Below are 21,211 nucleotides of genomic sequence, written 5' to 3'. Positions count from 1 at the left end.
CCGATCTCCAGGTCGGCAACACACAACGTTTTCTCGCGTGATTTCGCGCCACGAATTACCTGGACGCTCGATTTTGGAACTTTGAAGATCTAGCGACTGGTCAGATGAAATTTTTATCTTCAATCCATAAGAAAGACGGGAAGCAAGAGAAAACATCAAGGGTAATTCCCACCTCTGCGAAGACATGCGACACTGCAATATTAGCTGCCCCGTCGCGTGGAACGGCAGCCACGGAAACTTCGACTTTGTCAGGTCCCACACTTATAATCCCTGTACGGCGAGCAGAGGAGTTTGGCTTCACATAACAAGGGATGTGGAGGTTGAACAATTTGCGAGAACACGGGGTTTTGCTTCCAATGAGGCGGAGGAAAGGACATGGGCTGGACATTTCTAGTTGCGGTCAAGCTAATAAACCAGTACTAGATTGAATTGTGGATGTGGAATGAAAAGAGGTTCCGCAAAATTGATTTGAAGTAAAACTAAAAGCAATTGATAAAAGTGGCCAAGACGGTCATAGTTCAGCCCTAAATGGGCGAATCCCCCTATCTGAAATCCAGAGGAAATCAGTTCCCATCAGCATACGGAATTGAAAAACAAGAGAAAAAAAGGAGCAAAGAATCTGATCTTATAGATCGTGAGTTGTATCTTGGACTCCGATTAAACATGTTCGGTGTGATGCTCATTCTCGTCGGTCTTCACATGGTTCTCTGAATCACCAACGATGCCGGGGGCTGCGGCATAATCTTGGGTGACCTGGTAAAGTTCGGGGCAGACCGCATCCTTGCGCATCAGAACATACCTCTTAATCCACCACGGGAGGACCTTGGTCAGTTGGTACTTGGCATGAGTTCGGGTCGGGACGCCAAACACAAAGTCCAATTCCTCAAGCGAGCGCTGCATGGTTTCTGGCATAAAGAAGAATATCATAGCAAACGCAATGAGATTCAAGCCAGCATAGAACCCAAACGCACCTTGCGGAGTGAATTTTCGCAGCATCCATGGGAATGTCAGCGAGATAACAGCAGCCCAGAAGTTGTTGGTTGCAACCGCCCAGGCCATTCCCACTTCACGGTGAGACAGCGGAAACACCTCGGCAGAGTAGGTGAATGGAACAGGTCCCTCTCCGGGGGAGTAGAATGCATCAAAGAGGTAGATGAAGAATGCGATCAATCCAATGTGCGCGTTACTGCTTGTGGGAATCCAGAAACAGAACCCAGCTGCGAGAAGTGTCCAGCACATTTGAGGGAAGGTGAAAAGGAGCAAGCCTCGTCTGCCAAATGTATCAATTGTCCACACGGCGGGCCAGGCAAACACGAAGTTGATAAGGCCAAACCCGAATGATGCAAGAAGTGCTTCGATGTTGGAAGCACCGGCCAGTTGAAAGATAGTTGAGGAGTAGAATGAGATGATGTTGACTAGAAATCGAGAATGGCATCAGTCCAGCTCTTCCCTGTCTCGGATCTTTTACTTACTTCCACACATTTGCTGGGCGATCATTACAATGCCAGAGGCTTGGACGGCACGACGCAGACGGGGTACCGTGAACAATTCCACAAAACGGATGAACACATTGTCACTCTTGGAGAATCCCGACTCAGTAATCAACTGCTTCTCCTTCTCCAGCTGGGCGTGAATCAAATACAAATCTCTAGCAGCCTGTAAAGGGCTGTTCCGCAGTCTGAGAAGAGACGCAAAGGCTTTCTTGTGGTTCTTCTTGGTCATCAACCACCGCGGAGACTCGGGGCAAAACCAGATACCAATAAGCAGTGGCACAGCTGGAATAAATGCAGAGCCTAGCTGTAGTCTCCAAGCAATCTCACCGGTGTTGACCACAATGAGGTTCGCGCACGTTCCAAGGAAGATACCGAAGGCCGTCCAAAGCTGCCATGACATAACTAGGCCGCCACGAATATTTGTCGGTGCGTTTTCTATTGGGTGTTTAGCGTAATTAGGGTACGCACGACTTTTTAGGATGTATCGATCAAGAGCACTTACCAGCTGAGTAAACAGGAACTGTGACTTCCTTGAGACCCATACCAAGTCCTAGAAGAACACGACAGGCAACGAGCTCACCCCAATGTTGAGTGAGACTGGAGCCCAATGGGGCTAGTAGACTGAAGATTGCGGCCAAGAAGATTGTGCCACGACGGCCGAGAATATGGTTCAGAGGGTCAGAGAGCCACGCAACACTGAAAAGGGTGGTTTAAATGTTAGAAGGTTTCTTGGATGTGAAACAAGTTTATCACTCACAATAGACAAATGGTAATGTATGGAGTCCCATTGATAAACCCAACAATCCACTGGTTACGCTTGCAGGTCTTTGGGTCAGGACATTTAGGCGAGTTGTTTGGAATGCCGAATTGGACATCGAAGGTCAGATTAGCACCGTTCGAACCTATGAGAAGCATTAGTCAGGACTGGACCTGAATGATTGGACAAAATATCATTCTGACCAGTCTGATCCCAGCCTTGAATAGCTGCCGAGATTGAGTTGAGAACGATGGTGTAGTACAACGCAAACGGGTGTTTCCAACGCCGATTGTGCTCCTCGTAAAGAACACGACGGTCATCATCATTGAGTTCGGAGATTTCATCAATCCCCGCCGGGGACTGAGCTACCAAAGCGCCTTTCTGCAAGAGGGGCAGAATGTCCTCAAGGTCGTATTCAGTAGCATAAACCGTCACATCCGCCATAAGCTGAGTGTGAGGGATTCCGGCGAGGGGGTTTTTGATCCTATTGCATATCAGTTTGACCTGAAGTTAAAGTAGAGAGTCGCCTCGACGAGCACATATTGATTCGCGCTAGGTTACTTACTCCCCGGTAATATTCTCGGTCATTCTAATTGACGGGTCAGTCACAGAGCTTGGGTCAGAATGGTGGTCATCAAGCGGTTACATACCCCCCAACCGCATCGTTTCCGCTTGGATCGGGCATTTTGATGATTGACGGCTTTTCCTTGATGGGGAAAAGCGAAGGAGGAATACTGTGGTTGAAAGGTTGCTGTGAAAGTTGATGAAATGTAGTCAAGCTCTGAATAGGGCTCCGAGGTTGAAAAGGTGGGGGAGAGAAACTCACGATGGATGCAAGGCAAACGGAAAGAGCTTGAAGGACCAGTTCAGATGGTAATTCAAATACTAGAAAAAGGCTAGTTTGGATTATGTATGCGCCTACGTGGTTTTTTTTTACGCTGACCTCAGGAAGATGGACAAATTTGTCAGACTACCAAAAAGCCCTAAAGTAAATGATTGGCAGTCAAGTTGGCCCTTTGTGTGAGCATGGAGGTGCTACAGATATGATAAACTATTTATCATTCCTAATGCCCCGCTCCCATTGACTATTGACTCTAGATTCAGGGCACACTTGAGGTTATAGTCTCAAATAGGTCTGTGTAGGCTGTTCTGGATGTAACACCCTTAGGCAGAGGACCAAAGCTTAGCTGGAGACATCCTTGATAATGGAGCTTTCGGCTGCGAGCACTTTCGATGGCTTTTGAACGGCATTTGAACGACATTGGAAAATGTTTCAGCTTTTGCAGTCAGCAAAGAAACACAAATGGCGTCTGGACGATTGCTCAAGGTAGGAGAACGTTACACCTGTGGGGGGAGCGTGGTATAAAAGCATATCCCTAAGGCAGAGTCCCCGCAATTTCTAATGCTATCCATATGAACCACCCAGTGCGTAGTTTCTGGGCTTAAAAGGAATACCGTTGCAACTTTACGGAATAGAATGGTAAAAGTAGAGAAAATCTGCAAGGGTTTAGGGTCCTGTCGAGTATATCGTTGGTCCGGAGGATACTTTGTTGAACTAGCATTTGTTTGTCCAATGATGGGTATTGAATACCCGGACAGTTATAAGTCTCTTTAACCATGTCTGAAAAGGCCTATTAAGACATAGCGCGTTGTAAATTACCTTGGACTGAACTCAGGGCTGTGGTACACTGTTCCACGGCAGTTCTTACACTCAATTCTTGAGAGGTATACCAGGTACTTTCGGTCATTGCTTCCAAGCCTTCATTTGGTGCATGCGTTATGTTACTTTTAGATTGACTCGCTGGACTAAGTAGTAATGAAACAAAGATACCTGGGAATCTAGTGTGAGAGCAAGACTAGAACATTTGCCAGGTCTTCAAATGAAGCAGTATTAAAATTATCCCGATGCCATATTTGAACTATTTGTGTATGACAAGTTAGGACTGAAGATCAATTAGCTTACATAGGCATGTGCTTCAGGGTGCTGGGCCTCACGTCCAGTTTTAGGGCTTCTTCCATCCTTGCCATCTTGGAATCAACTTTGGGCAGTGATAACCATACTGTCTATCCAGAATTTCAAATCAACGGGATACTTGTACTCGACATTTTGGAAGAGTTGTGGACTTTTGATAAATGGTGTAAATTCGAATGGTGCTCAACGAACTAGGGCATCAACAACCCAAGGTCTGTCGAGGTGTGTTTGATATTCTTCATTGTCAGCATGTACTATAAGCAACACCTTTTGATGTAAGAGTTATTTTCAATATGTCTCGATTTCGAGAACAATTGCCCAAGACTATTGTGCAAGGGAGTATTACCATACGTAAAATCAGCGGCAGAGACACAATTTTTGCAGAGCTTATCTTCCTGGGTCACGCTTCTTGGCTCCCATAGTTTTACACCAAGGGATTCTGATCCTCTTTACAGAGTCAGAGTTAAATGATTTTTGCATAAATAGTGCAAAAGCAAAGTGGGGAAACTAGAACGGGAAGATACAAGGTGACCCCGCATCCTGGTGCGATGAACTGGAACTGAGATTAACCACAAAGAAAACCAATTATGTGCCATTTAATCCTTTTGTTTTGCTATAATCTTCGTTTTTTGGTTGTATGGCTAGCAAAATCTAGTGGATTGGAATTCAAAATCACTCAAGTCTCGGCTCGTCGGCCCCTTGGGGCCCCCAAGGTCACCTGGCATCAGTCTCCGTCAGGTACACCATGTGCACAGGATCAACTTATTTAACCTTCCACTAACTTGCAGTATCTCGTACCTGAAACGAACCAGGGGTCACCCTCTCTTACACGCTATGATACTTAACCTCGCACAAGCCTCACCTGGGCAGATCGCAGATCTAAAAGGCACAGTGGGGCCGAAAGTGAAACCACAGAGGCTCTAAAGCCACCTATCACCGTCCAACTCCACACCGGACTCTTTAGTCGTCTTACCATGCTTGACAGAAGGCTACAACAGACATCTAAAGTGCCACCAAAAATACGTCATAGAGCTTCATACCTGGGTGGCTTGCTACTTTTGTTTAATCCGTCATTTGCAAAAATTAAGAAATGACCCTCACAATTGAGGAGACACCAAAAAGATCTGGACTCGCGGGGAATCGAACCCCGGACCACTCCCATGCTAAGGGAGTATTATACCACTAAACCACAAGCCCAGTTGATTGGTTAGTTGTCAGGAAAAGTGTATGAATAACCAAAAAAAGTACGTGCAGCAAGTAAAAGGCCAAGGTCAAATCATCGGCCAAATTTAGCCAAGACCAGCATGTCCCATGGAAACAACAGATGCTTTCATACCTTGAGGCTAGTCGATTGAAGCTTGATGAGTACTATTCGCAGACAGATCATGATCGTGATCATATTTACGCAATTAGTACTATGCTGGCGCCAGATAACAGCTTCCAATTCTTTCTCACCGATGACTGGACAAAGGAATGGCGTGATAAATATCGAGCCTCATTCCAAGATACTCTCTTACCTTACCAAGAGCGTCAAGCTACTAGTCAAGGCCTAACAGTCTCTTCTCCCGGATCAAGGCCAAGCACAGCTCTTCATAATCTACTTCGCCCAAAGAAACCCAAAGCGAAGCCGGTTGGCGACGAGATAACCCAGTATCTTGATGGTGGTAAGTTATACTCTTCTTCAAGTCTTATTTCGAGAAATAACGGTTGCTGATTTTATATAGATGTCGTTGATTCCGAGCCGCTACCCTTTTGGCGAGAGAACCATAGCCGTTTTCCTGCGATTGCTTCGCTTGCGCGGGATATTCTTACAATTCCAGCAACTGGTGCAGGTGTGGAACGATTGTTTAACACTGCTCGCGATATTTGCCATTATCGCCGCGGTCGTATGAAGGCTGGGACTATTGAAGAGTTGATGCTATTCCTTTGTACATCAAGATTTGACCTTGAATTACATGAGGCAAAGGAGCTTGAACGATTCTTCTCTCTGAATGAGATCGAAGCACTGAGAGAGGAAAAGGACGATAATCTTGATGATGTTGAATTTGAACAGATCAGTGATACAGAAGAACAGCCCGAGATTTCTAGGGGTTTGATTGATGTTGATGATGATAATACTGGTGATAATGATGCTGGCGATCCTCCATTGCCAAGTTATAGTACTCAGCCACGTATGTCAGGGAGGAAATGGAAGCATGTAGATGATGATATGTATCAGTCTCATTAGTTTACACTGAAATTTATCACAATACTTTAATATATGCTTGAACAAATCAAAAATTTATTGAATTTGAAGTGAACGATGTAATCGAATTACTCAAAATTACTGGGAATTCCTGCATTATTTGTGCAGTCACGAGAAATTGGCATGTTTGCATTGTTTAGTCGAAGAGGGGGGGGGGGGGGCTCGGGGGGCGGGGCCCCCCCCCCCTCCGAGCTGTGGGCCCAAACCAAAAGCCCGAAGCCCGCTGCGAGCTTTGGGGATAGGCCCGAAATCCGACCCTTTTGAGGGTCGAGTCGGGTCGGGTTTCGGGCTTTTCGAGCTTTGCGGAAGTCTATTTACAACCACGTATACGGGCCCCCCCAAAGTGTAGTGGTTGTGGAGAAATAGGGCGTATGATTAATAGATGCCTAGCTAGATAGAAGATTTTAGTATATTTAATTTAATGGCGTTTTGGTTGATATATTTATATTTAAAATTGGTAGGTTGGGTTGGGTGGCCCACTCGTTTACCGAATACGTTATGCAATCTGTGTGGGATCTGGATTACTAATCTTCGTACTTTTGTTGTGGGATAGCCAAGTCCACCGAGGTCACATGTGGTTTCCACTATGTATTGCACCTGGTATTCTGACACTGAAGCTTGTCTCAAATGAGTTGAATGAAGCCGAAGAAAGATGGCAGGAAAACGCAAGTCTGATCTCGCTTCTACCGAAGATGACTTGTACATGCAGTCTGAGCGTGTGCCAAAGTCCATTCGCACAGCTCCAATTTTGAACACCGAAACAGCCACCTCAGGCCAGAGATTCGGCGAGATTGTCGACTACATTCCGTTGGACCACCACACTAGCTCGGGCCGGAGATTTGGCGAGTCTGCTGACTTCATTCCATTGAATCAGCTGACGCAAGTAGTTGGTGCTGACGAAGAAGATGAAGAAGCGCTTGATGTGATTGAAGGGTCTCAGGAGGTGGATGAAACCTCTCTAACAAGCTCTATCCTCTATGGTATGTTCCTATTCAATTATCTCGTTTCTTCACCTATTTATGTCCCAAAAACCATACTAAATGACACCAAATAGGTATTGTTTCTACAAAGATCGTTGGCGTGCGCCATTATAGAGGCCGTGCCAATCCAGATGAACGTGTCATCATAAATCGGGATGCAAATAATCAATATGACAGCAATGCTATCAAGGTTGACAATGTGATGGGCGCCCAGATCGGCCACATTCCACGGCAGATGGCAGCCAAGCTGGCGTCATATATGGTACAAATCTCCCATCACATTGTCTCCAAGACATTCCTAACATTCGTTGAAAGGATGCTCGTGATCTCATGGTCGAAGGCATGTTGACTGGGGCGATTGGAGATTATAACTGTCCTATTGATTTGAAACTGTTCGGGACCCGCGATCCTATCAAACGCTCCAATCTGAAACAACGAATGCAGAATGACAAGCTTCCAGTTCGTCAACTCAACGAGCTAGAACGCGAGGAACGCAAGGTAGAGAAAGAAGCCGAGAAACAGCGGAAGGAGGCCGCAAAGAAAGCTCGTGCTTTGGCTCTTGGCAAAGCTGCAGCACAATGGCAAGCCAACCAGGACTCAGAGTATGCGAACCTCTCGATCCCAGCGGGACTCGGTGGCGAAAAAAATGAGAGCTTAGAAGAACTTCTCAAACAGAGCTCCACCTTCAACCCCCGAGATATTGGTCAGGTTGTGGAAACCTTCGGACAAAAGGAGTCTGACCTGATCAACATGCCAATGGCCGATACTCCAGCCGGCCTTTCCACCCAATTACTTCCATATCAGCGCCAGGGACTAGCCTGGATGATCAAGCAAGAATCACCAAGCCTTCCTGCAAAGGGCTCCAGCGATATCGTGCAGTTGTGGAAACGGACATGTAACGACTTTCTCAATGTCGCAACAAATTTTGCCACGGCCACGGAGCCAACCCTCGCCAGCGGTGGCATTCTTGCTGATGATATGGGTTTGGGCAAGACAATCCAGATCATCTCTTTGATTCTTGCAAATGCAAAGCCTCTCACTGCAGTCTCCTCTAAGACCACTTTGATCATTGCCCCTGTCGGTGTCATGAGCAACTGGAGAAATCAGATACAGGACCATGCCCACAAGGAGACCGCTCCGAGTGTCTTGATCTATCATGGCTCTGGGAAAAAGGAAGCTGCGAACTTGGCAAAATATGATGTTGTGATCACGAGCTATGGAGCCCTGGCTCTGGATTTCAGTCCGAATGACAATAACGCTCCTGCTAAGGGCATCTTCTCACTGCACTGGCGTCGTGTCGTACTTGACGAAGGCCATAACATCCGAAATCCCAGTTCCAAGGCTTCCCTTGCAGCTTGTGGCTTGCGTGCCGACTCCCGCTGGACCCTGACCGGAACCCCCATTATCAACACTCTGAAAGACTTGTACGCGCAAATCCGTTTCCTTAAGTTTTCCGGCGGATTGGAAGATTTGAGGATCTTCAACGGTGTCTTGATTCGACCCTTGACTGCAGGGGAGCCCGAGGCTCGACTGCTTCTTGAGGCTCTCATGGGTACCATTTGCCTGCGACGTAGAAAGGATATGGGCTTCATCAACTTGAAGCTGCCCGAGATGACGTCTCGCATCATTCGAATCAAGTTCAACGCCCATGAACAGGAGAAATACAGTGCTTTCCAGTATGTATCGACAAACTACCACATAATGAAAACAAGTTGCTGATAACAATCATAGAACCGAGGCCCAGGGTGCTCTTCTCGACTTCAAGGACAAAGAAGGCAAGACCACGTACTCTCATCTCCTCGAGGTTCTTCTCCGTCTTCGCCAAGTCTGCAATCACTGGGCACTCTGCAAAACCCGCATTGACAAACTCATGAGCATGCTGGAGGAACACAAAGTCGTACCTCTCACACCCGAGAACATCCGTGCTCTACAAGAGATGCTGCAGCTCCAGATAGAAAGCCAGGAACTATGTGCCATCTGCCTCGACAACCTTGAGCAACCCGTCATAACCGCCTGTGTCCACTCCTATTGTCGGGGCTGCATCGAGCAGGTTATCGAACGCCAACACAAGTGTCCGCTCTGCCGCGCAGATATCAAAGAAACCGACACACTCATCTCCCCGGCCGTGGAACTGGGTGAAGACATCGACACCGTTGAGGCTAACCCCGACAGTCCAAGCAGCAAGATCGAGACCCTGGTCAAGATCTTGGCCGCTCAGGGCCAGGCACCAGGCACAAAGACCGTAGTTTTCAGTCAATGGACCTCGTTTTTGAATCTCATCGAGCCACATCTTGAGCAGCGCGGGATCAAGTTCGCCCGCGTAGATGGCAAGATGCCGTCTGTGAAACGCGATAACTCCATCAACTCATTCTCCACCGATCCTGGGTGTGCCGTCCTCCTCGCAAGTCTGAGCGTGTGTAGTGTTGGTCTCAACCTTGTTGCAGCGAACCAAGTCATCCTGTGTGACAGCTGGTGGGCACCAGCTATTGAGGATCAGGCTGTCGATCGGGTGTATCGGCTTGGGCAGAAGCGGGAGACGACAGTCTGGAGACTGGTCATGGAGGATAGTATTGAGGAGCGGGTGTTGGCGATCCAAGAGCGTAAGAGGAGTCTTATGCAGGCTGCTTTCCGGGAGACGGCGAGGAAAGCCGAGGATCGTGGTACCCGTGTTGCGGATCTTGAGTCTCTTTTGCAATAAAGGCGTAGCGGGTGATGGATGAGTCGGGTGATGGCTGTCTCTCTTTGCTGGTTGGTGATCGACAAGGGTGACTTGAAATCGTTCTATCTTGCTTCTTTTCTCCCACCTCTCTGTTTTCTTCTTCTCATCTTCTCTCCAACTTACATGTGCTCCATCTCATGCAACACACTCACAATCCCTTCGCAGTGAGTCCTCTGCCATGGCCCAATCCGCTTTCCCGTTCCATTTTCGAGTCTGTATTCAGTTTTCAACCCCCTTTGCCTTGAGAACCATCACCAGTCTCTTCCACCTCACCCTCCGCGTCTGTGTTCGAGCTTTACCCAGCTTCACCTTGAGAACCATGAACCATCAACGGAAAAACAGCCAGATATTGACTCAACCACCTCCTGTCAGTCTTTTTCGCCTCGATCCTCGCATCTGTGTTCGAGCTGGAACGTGCTCGATCAGGGGTTCAGGATTTGTAGTAAAATAAGCTATTTTATCAAGCCTAAACCTCACTTTTCTAATAGGCGTTGGAGACATAAAATTGCCTCACCACTCAGAAAGGTAACTCTAAATGTTTCCTTACTTAATAATACCAGTTGATTCTTTTCTAGGTAACCTTAACCACTAATTCTATTGTTATCTTTTAAGGTAATACTTGGTAGACCTATACTTACGCAGCATCATGTCACAGCGCCAAAACTTCCTAGGTGCTGCAGCACTTGTCAAGGCCTACCCGCGATAGGTATAGCCATTGGCGATAGGGCATTATAGTTGGATACAACATAGGTACTCGAAAATCTAAATTACCTACCGCCTACCGTGGACGGGTAATTGGCCCCTCCTATGTGCCTATAGACAGGTAATGCCGTAGTTTACTTGATGTATGTAAAGTTCTAGTTTTGGCCTACCGAGCATCGACTTGAGCTAGACAACTGCTGGCTAGACCGGTAACCCAGGGTTTATACTACTAGCGACATCAATAGTCACAAATGCTTAGCGATCGACTCAATAATTGATATTTCTAACAAATACACACCACCGATTTTGTAATAATAAACAAATAGCGAAAACCCGCGAAAGCAACTTAGGTGGTTTCACTCCAGGTCTCAAATTCCCGTGTTGTCAAAGGGAACACAGTCACACACTGGCACGAGCTTGATCAATTCTCTTGTAGAGAGTTGTATGGCCCGGTTTTCTTGAAGCTGCAGTTGCTGCAGCTTCCGACAAAGCAGTTTCACGCGATAGCCAGGGCATCACCACCCTCAAGGAATCTGAGATCGATCGCTGTCCGGATCCAACAGAACTACTTTGTCTAGATCGGGAAGCTTCCCGCCGCCTGGCCATATCTCGCTCACGGGAAGCATCTTGTGCCGTCTGGAGCGCCCGGTTTCGTAACTGGAAAGTATCCAGAACCCAGAACTTGCATGACTCGGTTAGGCGGATATATCGAAACTTAGGATCCATGATCACCTCCTGAAGCTCGCGATGAATTCCATATAAGTTGAAGCAGCGAAACCATTCGGCATCATTATCTTCGCATGTATCAGGAGAATTATCAATGTAACCTTGGACGATGTCCATGAACGGCATGCCATGGTACACGTCATCAGTCTCTCTCTTGGGTTCCCCAGGTGGCCAGTTAGTCCAATACTCCCAGATACGAGTTGCCGTTTCTGAGTTGTAGCCCAGATGCTCGAGTGCGGCCAAAGAGATGAGATGATCTGGGATACTGACAAAGGTATCTGAGCTTGAGAAGATTGTTCTGGGCGATAGCGGAAGATGCCGTTCTTCTTCATCGCTTGATCGGTTCAAACATCATTTGTGAATACAGCGTGTTCCATCAGATAAAGGAGGGCTGACTAGTCTCGAGTTTTGTAGGGTCACTGCATCATCGGGAGCCAGAACCATTTTCCGCACGTCGTCTTCGCTGGTCGACATGATAGACTTCCTGCGGGTAAAGGTAAAGATGTCGGAGTATGTTTCATTTAAGGGGGTGTGGCAGCAAAAAGTCGGTCCAATCTAACCTGGCGGATGGCGACAAGTTCCCTTTGAAATAGAACGATCCAGATGAACAATGCCCACTAAACTAAGTGCTAACTGTTTTCAGAGAACATTAGAGGAGTTTTCTGCTAGACGAATTTGATGAAAATGAGTAATGCGGTATGATCTTGGGTCTCTTGGGTCCCTTGCCTCCTTCTATAAAGGCGTTTGGCCTTCCCCGCTTCCTCATTGGTACCCGGAAGCAAACCTGCAGAAAACGGCCGCTAACCGAATTAGGAAAGCCGGTTACCGATCTATATCCACTCGTAGCAAAACGGTGCCTGACAATACTAAAACAAAGCCTAAAAGAACCGAAGAAGGGCCTTAAAGCCCTTGGTAAAGCTATTCTCAGAAGCCTTACTAAAGACAATTTCTTTCTAAAGGATGTATAAATATATAACAGTGCGGTCCTGCCTAGACACTCTCAGAAGGATAAAATCTATCCTAGGGCCTCGCGGGTACCTACACAAAACTAATGTAGAGAAACGGAGGACCGTTTTCCTCTTGTAGGGGAGGTTAAGATCCTAGGACTCCCGAGAACCATCAAGATCTACACTATTGACCCCTATCCGGGGCCCTACGGGCCCGCCCGGGACTAAACTATCATATATATGGGTTTGCAGCCTACCGTATTCGATAGTTTTTAGTTTCTAGATTCTTCACTAATAAAGAAACATGCGATCTTCCCCGAAAATCACATAATTAGCTATTTAACCTACTTCGTGGGATTGCAGAGCAGTGTGAAAGAAGTAGATCCTAGAATTGACCGAGGACACCGGTATTCGTACCTCATTAAAAATATTGAATCCGGCTTTTCCTTGCTGGCTGATCGTGATTGTCTCGTCACTGTATTCTGAGTTGACCTTATTCCGTATTGGTATCGAAAATGCAAAATCGCTACACTTTCAGACCAGAATCCCGGCGTGCAAGTGAGTCTTACTTCCAAAGCTTTTTGCATGGTCGGTGCTTCCCTGTGATGGGCGATTTTGAGGTCGAAGGGAGTTTCTAGAAGCGAGAGGCCTCGACAAATAGAGGATAGTCAGGCTGAGCAAGCAGGCTAAGCAATGAACAAGGACTTATTAGCAAGCGGGTAAATATGAATTGTAACTCTCTGAATCACACGCCGTCTTCTTTACTGTTGCATGCTGTTAGTTGGCATGCATCCGCTTGGTTCTAAGCTCGTCAGTGGCGTGATCCATCATTCTCTTTGTGTGCCCCGCTCTACTTGAGGTAGGTTTTGTTTGTAGCAGTCGATGATTCAAGTGACACCGGTGGAAATCAATGATCAAGGCTCGTTGCAACTCATCACTCCACAAGATGTTCTCGGGGCGGAGGTCGTCATGCACCACACCTAAGGAGAGAACTTTCCGCTCTGACCGCGAGATTGCATGCTTCATGGTGGCATCGATCTTTACATGGCGGAGGTTCTCTCCCCCCCCCCCCCCACTCATCAATAGCATGTGGCGAATCTCACCCGCGCCGTGGAGGAAGTAGATCTGGGCCAAATCAATAGGACCCAGAAACACCGGCACCGCAGAGCCTTGAATGCTTTGTAGGATGTGATTAATATCTGCTTCCTGCGATACCTCGTGCCATAGTCCTGAAGTTGTGCCCTTTCTTACCACCGTGTAGCCGTATGCCGCAGAGGTCACTTTGAATGGTGCGCCATATGATCCACATTGCCCGATCGGACTGCAGTATTCGTCCAGATTATTGTCCAATTGTCGCTTGACCAAGGATACTAATTCGGCGGCCCGGATTGAATGACGGTTGGTCTTTTGTCCAACCCGATGAAGGTCCACATTGGGACATTTTGGGTTCAACATATCGCCTCGCTGTAAGCCTAACAAACACTTTTGTGTACAGAACTCATGATTGTGTGGACGAGATTGACTAGTATAGCGATGGGAGGAATTTGAGGATTTCTTTGGGGTGGTCGGCGTGAAACTCGGTGCGGGTGGCGAGGACGCAATTTGACTGAAACTCCGCTTTCGTTGTGCAGAAGGAGCCGGATCGTCGTCGGAATCTAAAGGGTCTCCTTGACGAGCGGCACTGGCAGGTGCACAGCGAGTGGAACGGGTGGGTGGGCGGCGTCCCTCGGACACAGGCGATTCAGAAGGCGATGATAGCTGGTACTAAGACGACATCATCTCCGAACTGGTACATTCCGGACTGCTATAATCGGATCCTGGAGGCTTCTGCCGCAACTCTCCTGGTGGAATCTGGGATCGCATATGGCTGAAACTGGTTTCCCAGATTGGTAGTTGTGACCGAGCAGCGTTCCGCCAGGTTTGGTCCCGACAGGCCGAACGAAAGCTCATTAGGCAGAGACAAAGCACCCTCTCGATGGCTGTCCGAGGACCTTCACTGCCATTCTCGATGTCGAGATTTGGCTCGCAAAAAGAGTAGTACAAAGTCGAGCAGTCGTCGGGTACCCGTAAGAGCACAATCCCAAGCCCAGTGGTCAAATATGAGTACTCCAGCCCTTCCTGAATCATCACGTGGTATTCCTGGACGATCGCCGAGCCTGCAAGACGAGCAGCATTATACTTTAACTTGTCGGGCCCATCTGTAGGAACGGTTTCTGATTCGACGATCTCGTGGTAAAAGTTCATCAGTCGAAGTCCTGCCCGAATATTCTCGTTGGAAAGTTTATGCGGCGGTTTGTACTCGACTGTAGTTAACAAAGCTTTCGCATTGCCATCAATGCGGTGAATACCAAACTGGTCGGGGTACGCAGGTTGTTTGTCGGGGCGTGGCTCGTCTGGCGGATTTTCCTTGAGGGCATTGGCATGGCTATCGAACCAATCCCCATTTCCGAGCTGAAACTCCTCTCGAGCTTCTGGGATTTGACAAAGCGCAGCGATAATATCATGGACGTGGTCTTCAACAGCAAAACACTCGTAGCTCTCAAGGTCCTTCTCGCTGCTCAAAGGCCGACGGGCGAAACGGTGTCCCAGCCCCTCCAGCTCAATTACCGGTGCGAACAGGCGTGGCGCAACTTTACCCCATGGTTTTAAGTAATGAAAACCAAGTTGTAGATTTCCTGTTGCCTGATAGCGCAATCCGTCCAGGGTTCCAGCCGTAGTGGGCAGGACTTGCCAGTAGGTGGTGGAATCTTGCCAGTGGTAGACTGGGCGGTATTGGCAGCTTTCAAGGGCTTCGAAAGAAGATTATGACAGTGCTGGATAAATTCTTCAAAGGTAGTCTGGCGATTTCGTTCCTGCTCTTGTTTCTCTCTTTGCTCAGCCTGCCTTCTCTCCTCTTCTGCTTGCTCTCGCAATGTCTTCTCCTGCCTCCTTTCCTCCTCGGCTTTCAGAAACAAAGCCTTGTAATCAACCGGATCCGACATGACCGTAATGAGTGGAGTGGATATTTGAGAAGTTGTTGATTTATTGACCAATGATCAATGAGTGGAGACCATGGAATGGCAGGTGTCGAGCAGCCGGCAAAGCGGATAAACAGTTCAACCGATATCCGTACTATGATTAGGGATTCCCTGCTCCTCGGAGAACTAACCGGCCCTTACATTTTTTAACAAAAAATTTCAGGGACCGGTTACTTAATAAGCCCCCGTGGAAATCCGAATGGAAACGCTTACCATATAGATTTGACCAAGAATCCACCAGAGACTTTCTCAATTCGTCCAGATACCCCATCGGATGCTCGGCGTTTCGCTGTAGAGAACAGCCCCCGATTGGTCAATTTCACCGACAGAAAAAGATACATACGCGGGGAGAAGCTATTGAGCTCCAGGATAAGGCCGATAACATACTCCAACTGCACCTGATATAAAGCCACCCTGCGCCTGTTGGCGTTCTATTTTATTTCTTCTGTCCTACATCTATTGCCCTCTCTCACCCGACCTACGTTGATTGACCAGGGTCCCTTTCTCTCGCACCGAACTGCTCATTAGGTTTGCGATTCTCTCTCCGCACCTTTAATCTTGTCCCCTCCACCCCCCTTCACATCAAAATCATAATGTCCTCGGTCTTCCGTGCCAGCACGCGGCTGCGCTCAGTAGCTCGCCTCCCGGCAGCGCGCGCTCTCTCTACTACTGCCAGTCTGCGTGCAGCTGAGAAGCCCTACTTCCCCAATGAGCCTACCGCACCCTCCGTCTCGGGGGCAATCCCCGGACCCAAAAACCAGGCCGCTGCCATTGAGCTCGATGAGGTCTTCGATGTTCGCAGCTTGAACATGCTGACTGACTACAACCAGTCCGTTGGAAACTAGTATGGCAGATCCCCAACCCACTACCAAGGCTCAACTAATCCCGCCTTTAGCATCGCTGATCTCGATGGAAACAAGCTCCTCGATGTGTAAGTCACCAGCCACAAGTCAATTGGAAAGACAGAGGCTGATTTCAGTAGGTATGCTCAGATTGCTTCCATTCCCGTTGGATACAACAACCCCCATCTGCAGAAGGTTGCCGCCTCTCCCGAGATGGCCTGCGCCCTGATTAACCGCCCGGCCCTGGGCAACTTCCCCTCCTCGGAGTGGGCTCACATTCTCAAGACTGGTGCCCTCCGTGCTGCCCCCAAGGGCCTGGACCAGGTCTTCACCGCCATGGCTGGCTCTGATGCCAACGAGACCGCCTACAAGGCGGCCTTCATGTACTACCGCCAGCTGCAGCGTGGTGGCCCCGAGGTCGAGTTCACCGAGGAGGAGCTGCTCTCCACTATGAACAACCAGAGTCCCGGTTCGCCCCAGCTGTCTATTCTCTCCTTCAAGTCTGCCTTCCACGGCCGTCTCTTCGGCTCCCTGTCCACCACCCGCAGCAAGGCCATCCACAAGCTGGATATCCCCGCCTTTGACTGGCCGCAGGCCACTTTCCCCCAGCTGAAGTACCCGCTGGAGGACCACGTCCAGGAGAACGCTGCCGAGGAGCAGCGCTGCTTGGCCGAGGTTGAGCGTCTCATCAAGGAGTTCCACAACCCCGTCGCTGCCGTAATTGTCGAGCCCATCCAGTCCGAGGGTGGTGACAACCACGCCTCGCCTGCCTTCTTCCAAGGTCTCCGTGACATCACCAAGCGCACTAACGTCCTCTTCATCGTCGACGAGGTGCAGACCGGTGTTGGTGCCACCGGTAAGTTCTGGGCCCACGATCACTGGAACCTGTCCTCTCCCCCAGACATGGTTACCTTCTCCAAGAAGGCCCAGACTGCCGGATACTACTTCGGCAACCCTGCCCTCCGCCCCAATAAGCCCTACCGCCAGTTCAACACCTGGATGGGAGACCCAGCCCGTGCCCTGGTCTACCGCGGAATCATTGAGGAGATCGAGCGTCTCGGTCTCGTCGAGAACACCCGCATCACCGGTGACTACCTCTATGGTGGTCTCGCCCGTCTCGCTGAGAAGTACCCCCAGCACTTCCAGAACCTCCGTGGTAAGAACCAGGGTACTTTCATCGCCTGGGACACTCCCAAGCGTGACCAGTTCGTCGCCAAGGCCAAGTCCTTCGGTGTGAACATCGGTGGCAGTGGCGCCTCTGCTATCCGTCTGCGCCCTATGCTGGTCTTCCAGAAGCACCATGGTATGTCAACCTTCTCTTCTTTCCTTGTGCCTTAGAGCCACTTACTAATGTATCTTTCTCCTACAGCCGATATTCTCCTCGAGAAGATCGAACAGATCGTCCAGGTCCTCTAAAAAAAAATTCCGGCAATGACCTTTAGAAGTGCCCGGGCGTTTTCAAATTGGCTTATTAGCGTGTTTTCTCTTTTCTCGGTTATTCCTTTCCCTTTTTTCTTCTGGACGGCTCACCTTTCTCCCTTCTCTACCACGACCTTATGTCATAAAAATGCCATAGTTATACATTCCTGGACAGCGTCCTTGTCCAGAATTGACTTAAAACTCAAACCGAACCACTGGGGCCAGGGTAGGAAATAACTACTCCACAAGCCATTTCCTCATCTTAATGTCCCCAGCCGAAGAGACTGGAATTATTAACTCCTAAGAAGTATTCCAAATCTACTCTTATGCCCCTGTAGTCCAATAAATAATTTGAAGAAAAGTAGGTAATGCTTCCCATCCGAAACTCCGAACGACCAGCAAAATTGTAGCAAAATTGTAGAACCACCCTCATATTGCTTCTTTTGATTGAATCAATGGTGTGTGCGCCGTAGGGGTATCCAGAACCAAGACTGTATGGGCAAGGGTGGGTTCGTGTAGCGGTCAAGACTCAAGGTAGCTGCTTCATGCATCTTCCTCGCCAGTGCTTCCGTCTCGCCTGGGACAAGCAACCGTTAGTATCATGAGGAAAACATCTCAGAAATAGTGGAGTGCATTTGAGGAACACGTACGGGACATATTTAATGCCAGAGTCCTCTAGACTGTTGATAATGTATTCCGGAAGCTGACAATGTGAAAGACAGATTTAGCCGTTCTGTGCTTATCCAAAATCCCAATTCTGCAGTAATCAAGGATGCACTCACTGTCCCGGTAACTTTGGTCGCATATGTGCCCGGCACGTAGTTATCTAACCGCTGCCAACGAGCGACCCAGCTCGCAGCCGGATCCCGAACAGCGATCAGGCCCTCGAAGACCTGTGATGTACATTCTTGAATAGCATCATTGTTTCCACGAAGTTGGAGGGTGCTCTCGCAATTTGGGCAACCTTCACGCATGAATTTCTGGAGTAATCAGGTTTGTTAGAGTTGGCCGCGGAACGGAGAGGGGGAGAAGCTCTCACAGTGTGAATTTGGACGACGGAGCAAACCATACAGGCGCGTAGTGCACGCTGCTGGTTTGGAGGGGCGTAGAAAGACATATGGAGGAGATGTGTGGATGCGAAGAGGGAAAATTATGCTATGGATGGGAGTTAGCCGTCAAGTCTGGATCGATGCCAAGACCCGTTGCGATTAGGCAAAAAGAACATGGGAGAAGCAGGAACAAGACTATCCTTTCTCTCACTTTTTTTTTTTTTGACCACGCTCTTGACCTCTTTTTCTTCTCTCTAACATTATAGTGGATTCCAAGGAGTTTTGTTCTTTTCTGGCATTTTTGTCTTTCCCTTCCGGCTCGTATAATTGTCACCTTTTCCTCCGCGCCCTTGTTTCGCACCGATAATCGCTGTCTCGTGCCCCTCACGTTTTCCCTCCGTCCAAATGGCTACCGATCAAGAAGTGGCCACTGCGCTTAAGGTGCAAGGCAACAAGGCCTTTGCTCAGCACGACTGGCCTGTCGCAGTCGACTTTTATAACCAGGCTATTGCCAAATTTGATAAAGACCCATCGTTCTTCTGCAACCGGGCCCAGGTGTGTTTCCGACGATCATGGTGGCACATTCCCAAGAGTCGCGTGCACGCTCGTTGGTTCGGCACAGCTAACGGTCCTCTTCTGTTTGGTTTCACAGGCTCAAATTAAGCTCGAAGCTTTCGGCTTTGCCATCGCGGACGCCACAAAGGCAATCGAATTGGATCCCAATTACGTGAAGGTCAGTCGGCATTCCCGGCCAGCAAGAGAGACAACTTGTGCCTGCAGATAAAGGAGTCGTGGGGATACATGCTTAATCCATGTCCATCACAGGCCTACTGGAGACGTGCCCTCGCCAATACTGCAATCCTAAGCTACAAGGAGGCCTTGAAGGACTTCAAGGCCGTGGTTAGACGCGAACCGACCAACCAGAATGCTAAGCTAAAGGCCACCGAGTGTGAGAAGCTCGTGCGCCGCAGAGAGTTTGAGCGGGCCATTGAGATCTCAGACCCGCCTTCTGCCTTTGCGGACTTGGACATCGGTGCTATCAATGTTGAGGACGGCTATGATGGTGTGCGTCTTGGTGAAGAAATGTCGCAAGAATTCATCGATGATATGATTGAGCGCTTTAAAGATGGAAAGAAGATCCATCGCAAATATGTCTTCCAGATCATCAAGGCTGTCAAAGATCTGGTATACAATGAGCCTACAATGGTGGAAATTGGCGTGGAATCGGGCAAGAAGCTAACGGTCTGCGGCGATACGCACGGTATGTATTGTCCATGACTGGTGAGTGGAACAGTGACTGACTTTGAATAGGCCAATACTTCGATTTGCTGGAGATCTTCCGACGAAACGGTGCCCCCTCCGATACTCACGCCTACCTCTTTAACGGTGACTTTGTTGACCGTGGCTCCTGGTCCTGCGAAATTGCACTGCTGCTATATGCATACAAGTGGTTGCGTCCTAACGGTCTTTTCCTTAACCGTGGAAACCACGAGACGGATGATATGAATAAGGTATACGGCTTCGAAGGCGAGTGCAAGGCTAAATATAACGAGCGGGTGTTCAAGGTGTTCTCCGAGTCCTTCTCGGCTCTGCCACTGGCCACCTTGATTGGCGAGAAGTATCTTGTCTTGCACGGTGGTCTCTTCTCCGATGACAAGATCAAGTTGGATGATATCCGCAAGCTCAACCGCCACAACCAACGGCAGCCTGGCCAAGCGGGTCTGATGATGGAGATGCTCTGGACAGACCCGCAGACCGAGAATGGCCGAGGTCCCAGCAAGCGTGGTGTCGGTCTCCAATTTGGTCCTGACGTGACCAAGCGTTTCTGTGAAAATAACGGCCTGAAGGCTATTATTCGTTCCCATGAGGTGCGGATGGGTGGTTATGAGGTCGAACACGATGGTCGTTGCATCACTGTCTTTTCCGCTCCCAAGTACTGCGACTCCACTGAAAACAAGGGCGCTTACATCAACATCGGCCCTGAACTCGAGCTTGCATATGAAGTCTTTGAGGCAGTGCCACACCCCGATATCAAGCCGATGGTAAGAACCTTCAAACATCCACAATATCATGCATCCCCAGCTAACTGTCCCAGGCATACGCGAATAACTCTATTCTTTCGGGAATGTGATGGCATCTTTGATTTTCAAGCGCAGCGTTGCCTAAGAAATCTACCTAGAATTGATGTTCCAAATGTATTTATGTGCATGAATGATGTTTCTGAGTAGCTCTGACGTCGCCAACTTTTTTTCCCACACACCGCTTTCGCCCCGCGCTTTCCCCCTCGATTCTGCCACTTTGACTTCTTCTTGCCCTCGGTCCAGACACATCTTGCATAGCAGT

General features: G+C 48.7%; 8 protein-coding genes and 1 non-coding gene across 9 annotated transcripts; 4 read left to right on the top strand and 5 right to left on the bottom strand.

Annotated features, from left to right (window-relative positions):
* Window positions 1-657: 657 nt before the first annotated feature.
* Window positions 658-2,935, bottom strand: Pdw03_7298 (MFS sugar transporter, putative; the record flags this gene model as incomplete). The annotated part of the gene is made up of 7 exons (XM_014678551.1): window positions 658-1,415; window positions 1,473-1,928; window positions 1,996-2,189; window positions 2,251-2,395; window positions 2,454-2,734; window positions 2,816-2,839; window positions 2,901-2,935. 7 exons carry the CDS (start codon window positions 2,933-2,935, stop codon window positions 658-660), a joined length of 1,893 nt encoding a protein of 630 aa, XP_014534037.1.
* A 2,412-nt stretch (window positions 2,936-5,347) lies between these two features.
* On the bottom strand, window positions 5,348-5,419 carry Pdw03_tRNA77. The gene has a single exon. It is a non-coding gene; the product is annotated as a tRNA-Ala (tRNA).
* Window positions 5,420-5,639: 220 nt separating this feature from the next.
* Window positions 5,640-6,283, top strand: Pdw03_7297 (HAT dimerization; the record flags this gene model as incomplete). The annotated part of the gene is made up of 3 exons (XM_066101613.1): window positions 5,640-5,886; window positions 5,947-6,054; window positions 6,276-6,283. 3 exons carry the CDS (start codon window positions 5,640-5,642, stop codon window positions 6,281-6,283), a joined length of 363 nt encoding a protein of 120 aa, XP_065956696.1.
* Window positions 6,284-7,119: 836 nt separating this feature from the next.
* On the top strand, window positions 7,120-10,145 carry Pdw03_7296 (SNF2 family helicase, putative; the record flags this gene model as incomplete). The annotated part of the gene is made up of 4 exons (XM_014678552.1): window positions 7,120-7,447; window positions 7,522-7,709; window positions 7,763-9,123; window positions 9,179-10,145. The coding sequence occupies 4 exons, from the start codon at window positions 7,120-7,122 to the stop codon at window positions 10,143-10,145; spliced, it is 2,844 nt and encodes a 947-aa protein (XP_014534038.1).
* A 1,122-nt stretch (window positions 10,146-11,267) lies between these two features.
* Pdw03_7295 (uncharacterized protein) lies at window positions 11,268-12,068 on the bottom strand (the record flags this gene model as incomplete). The annotated part of the gene is made up of 2 exons (XM_066101612.1): window positions 11,268-11,872; window positions 11,960-12,068. 2 exons carry the CDS (start codon window positions 12,066-12,068, stop codon window positions 11,268-11,270), a joined length of 714 nt encoding a protein of 237 aa, XP_065956695.1.
* A 1,250-nt stretch (window positions 12,069-13,318) lies between these two features.
* Pdw03_7294 (Reticulocyte-binding protein 2 like a) lies at window positions 13,319-15,522 on the bottom strand (the record flags this gene model as incomplete). The annotated part of the gene is made up of 3 exons (XM_066101611.1): window positions 13,319-14,305; window positions 14,510-15,303; window positions 15,351-15,522. 3 exons carry the CDS (start codon window positions 15,520-15,522, stop codon window positions 13,319-13,321), a joined length of 1,953 nt encoding a protein of 650 aa, XP_065956694.1.
* A 629-nt stretch (window positions 15,523-16,151) lies between these two features.
* Pdw03_7293 (4-aminobutyrate transaminase) lies at window positions 16,152-17,816 on the top strand (the record flags this gene model as incomplete). The annotated part of the gene is made up of 4 exons (XM_014678555.1): window positions 16,152-16,402; window positions 16,454-16,489; window positions 16,541-17,703; window positions 17,770-17,816. The coding sequence occupies 4 exons, from the start codon at window positions 16,152-16,154 to the stop codon at window positions 17,814-17,816; spliced, it is 1,497 nt and encodes a 498-aa protein (XP_014534041.1).
* A 546-nt stretch (window positions 17,817-18,362) lies between these two features.
* On the bottom strand, window positions 18,363-18,936 carry Pdw03_7292 (Transcription initiation Spt4-like; the record flags this gene model as incomplete). The annotated part of the gene is made up of 4 exons (XM_066101610.1): window positions 18,363-18,396; window positions 18,470-18,522; window positions 18,602-18,799; window positions 18,859-18,936. The coding sequence occupies 4 exons, from the start codon at window positions 18,934-18,936 to the stop codon at window positions 18,363-18,365; spliced, it is 363 nt and encodes a 120-aa protein (XP_065956693.1).
* Window positions 18,937-19,273: 337 nt separating this feature from the next.
* Pdw03_7291 (Serine/threonine-protein phosphatase) lies at window positions 19,274-20,999 on the top strand (the record flags this gene model as incomplete). Its single annotated transcript, XM_066101609.1, has 5 exons — window positions 19,274-19,423; window positions 19,521-19,601; window positions 19,694-20,129; window positions 20,180-20,910; window positions 20,964-20,999. The coding sequence occupies 5 exons, from the start codon at window positions 19,274-19,276 to the stop codon at window positions 20,997-20,999; spliced, it is 1,434 nt and encodes a 477-aa protein (XP_065956692.1).
* Window positions 21,000-21,211: the final 212 nt, after the last annotated feature.

This window comes from Penicillium digitatum, chromosome 2 (genome assembly GCF_016767815.1).
Source record: "Penicillium digitatum chromosome 2, complete sequence".
Lineage (NCBI taxonomy): Eukaryota > Fungi > Ascomycota > Eurotiomycetes > Eurotiales > Aspergillaceae > Penicillium > Penicillium digitatum.
This window is presented reverse-complemented; position numbering and strand designations above follow the sequence as displayed.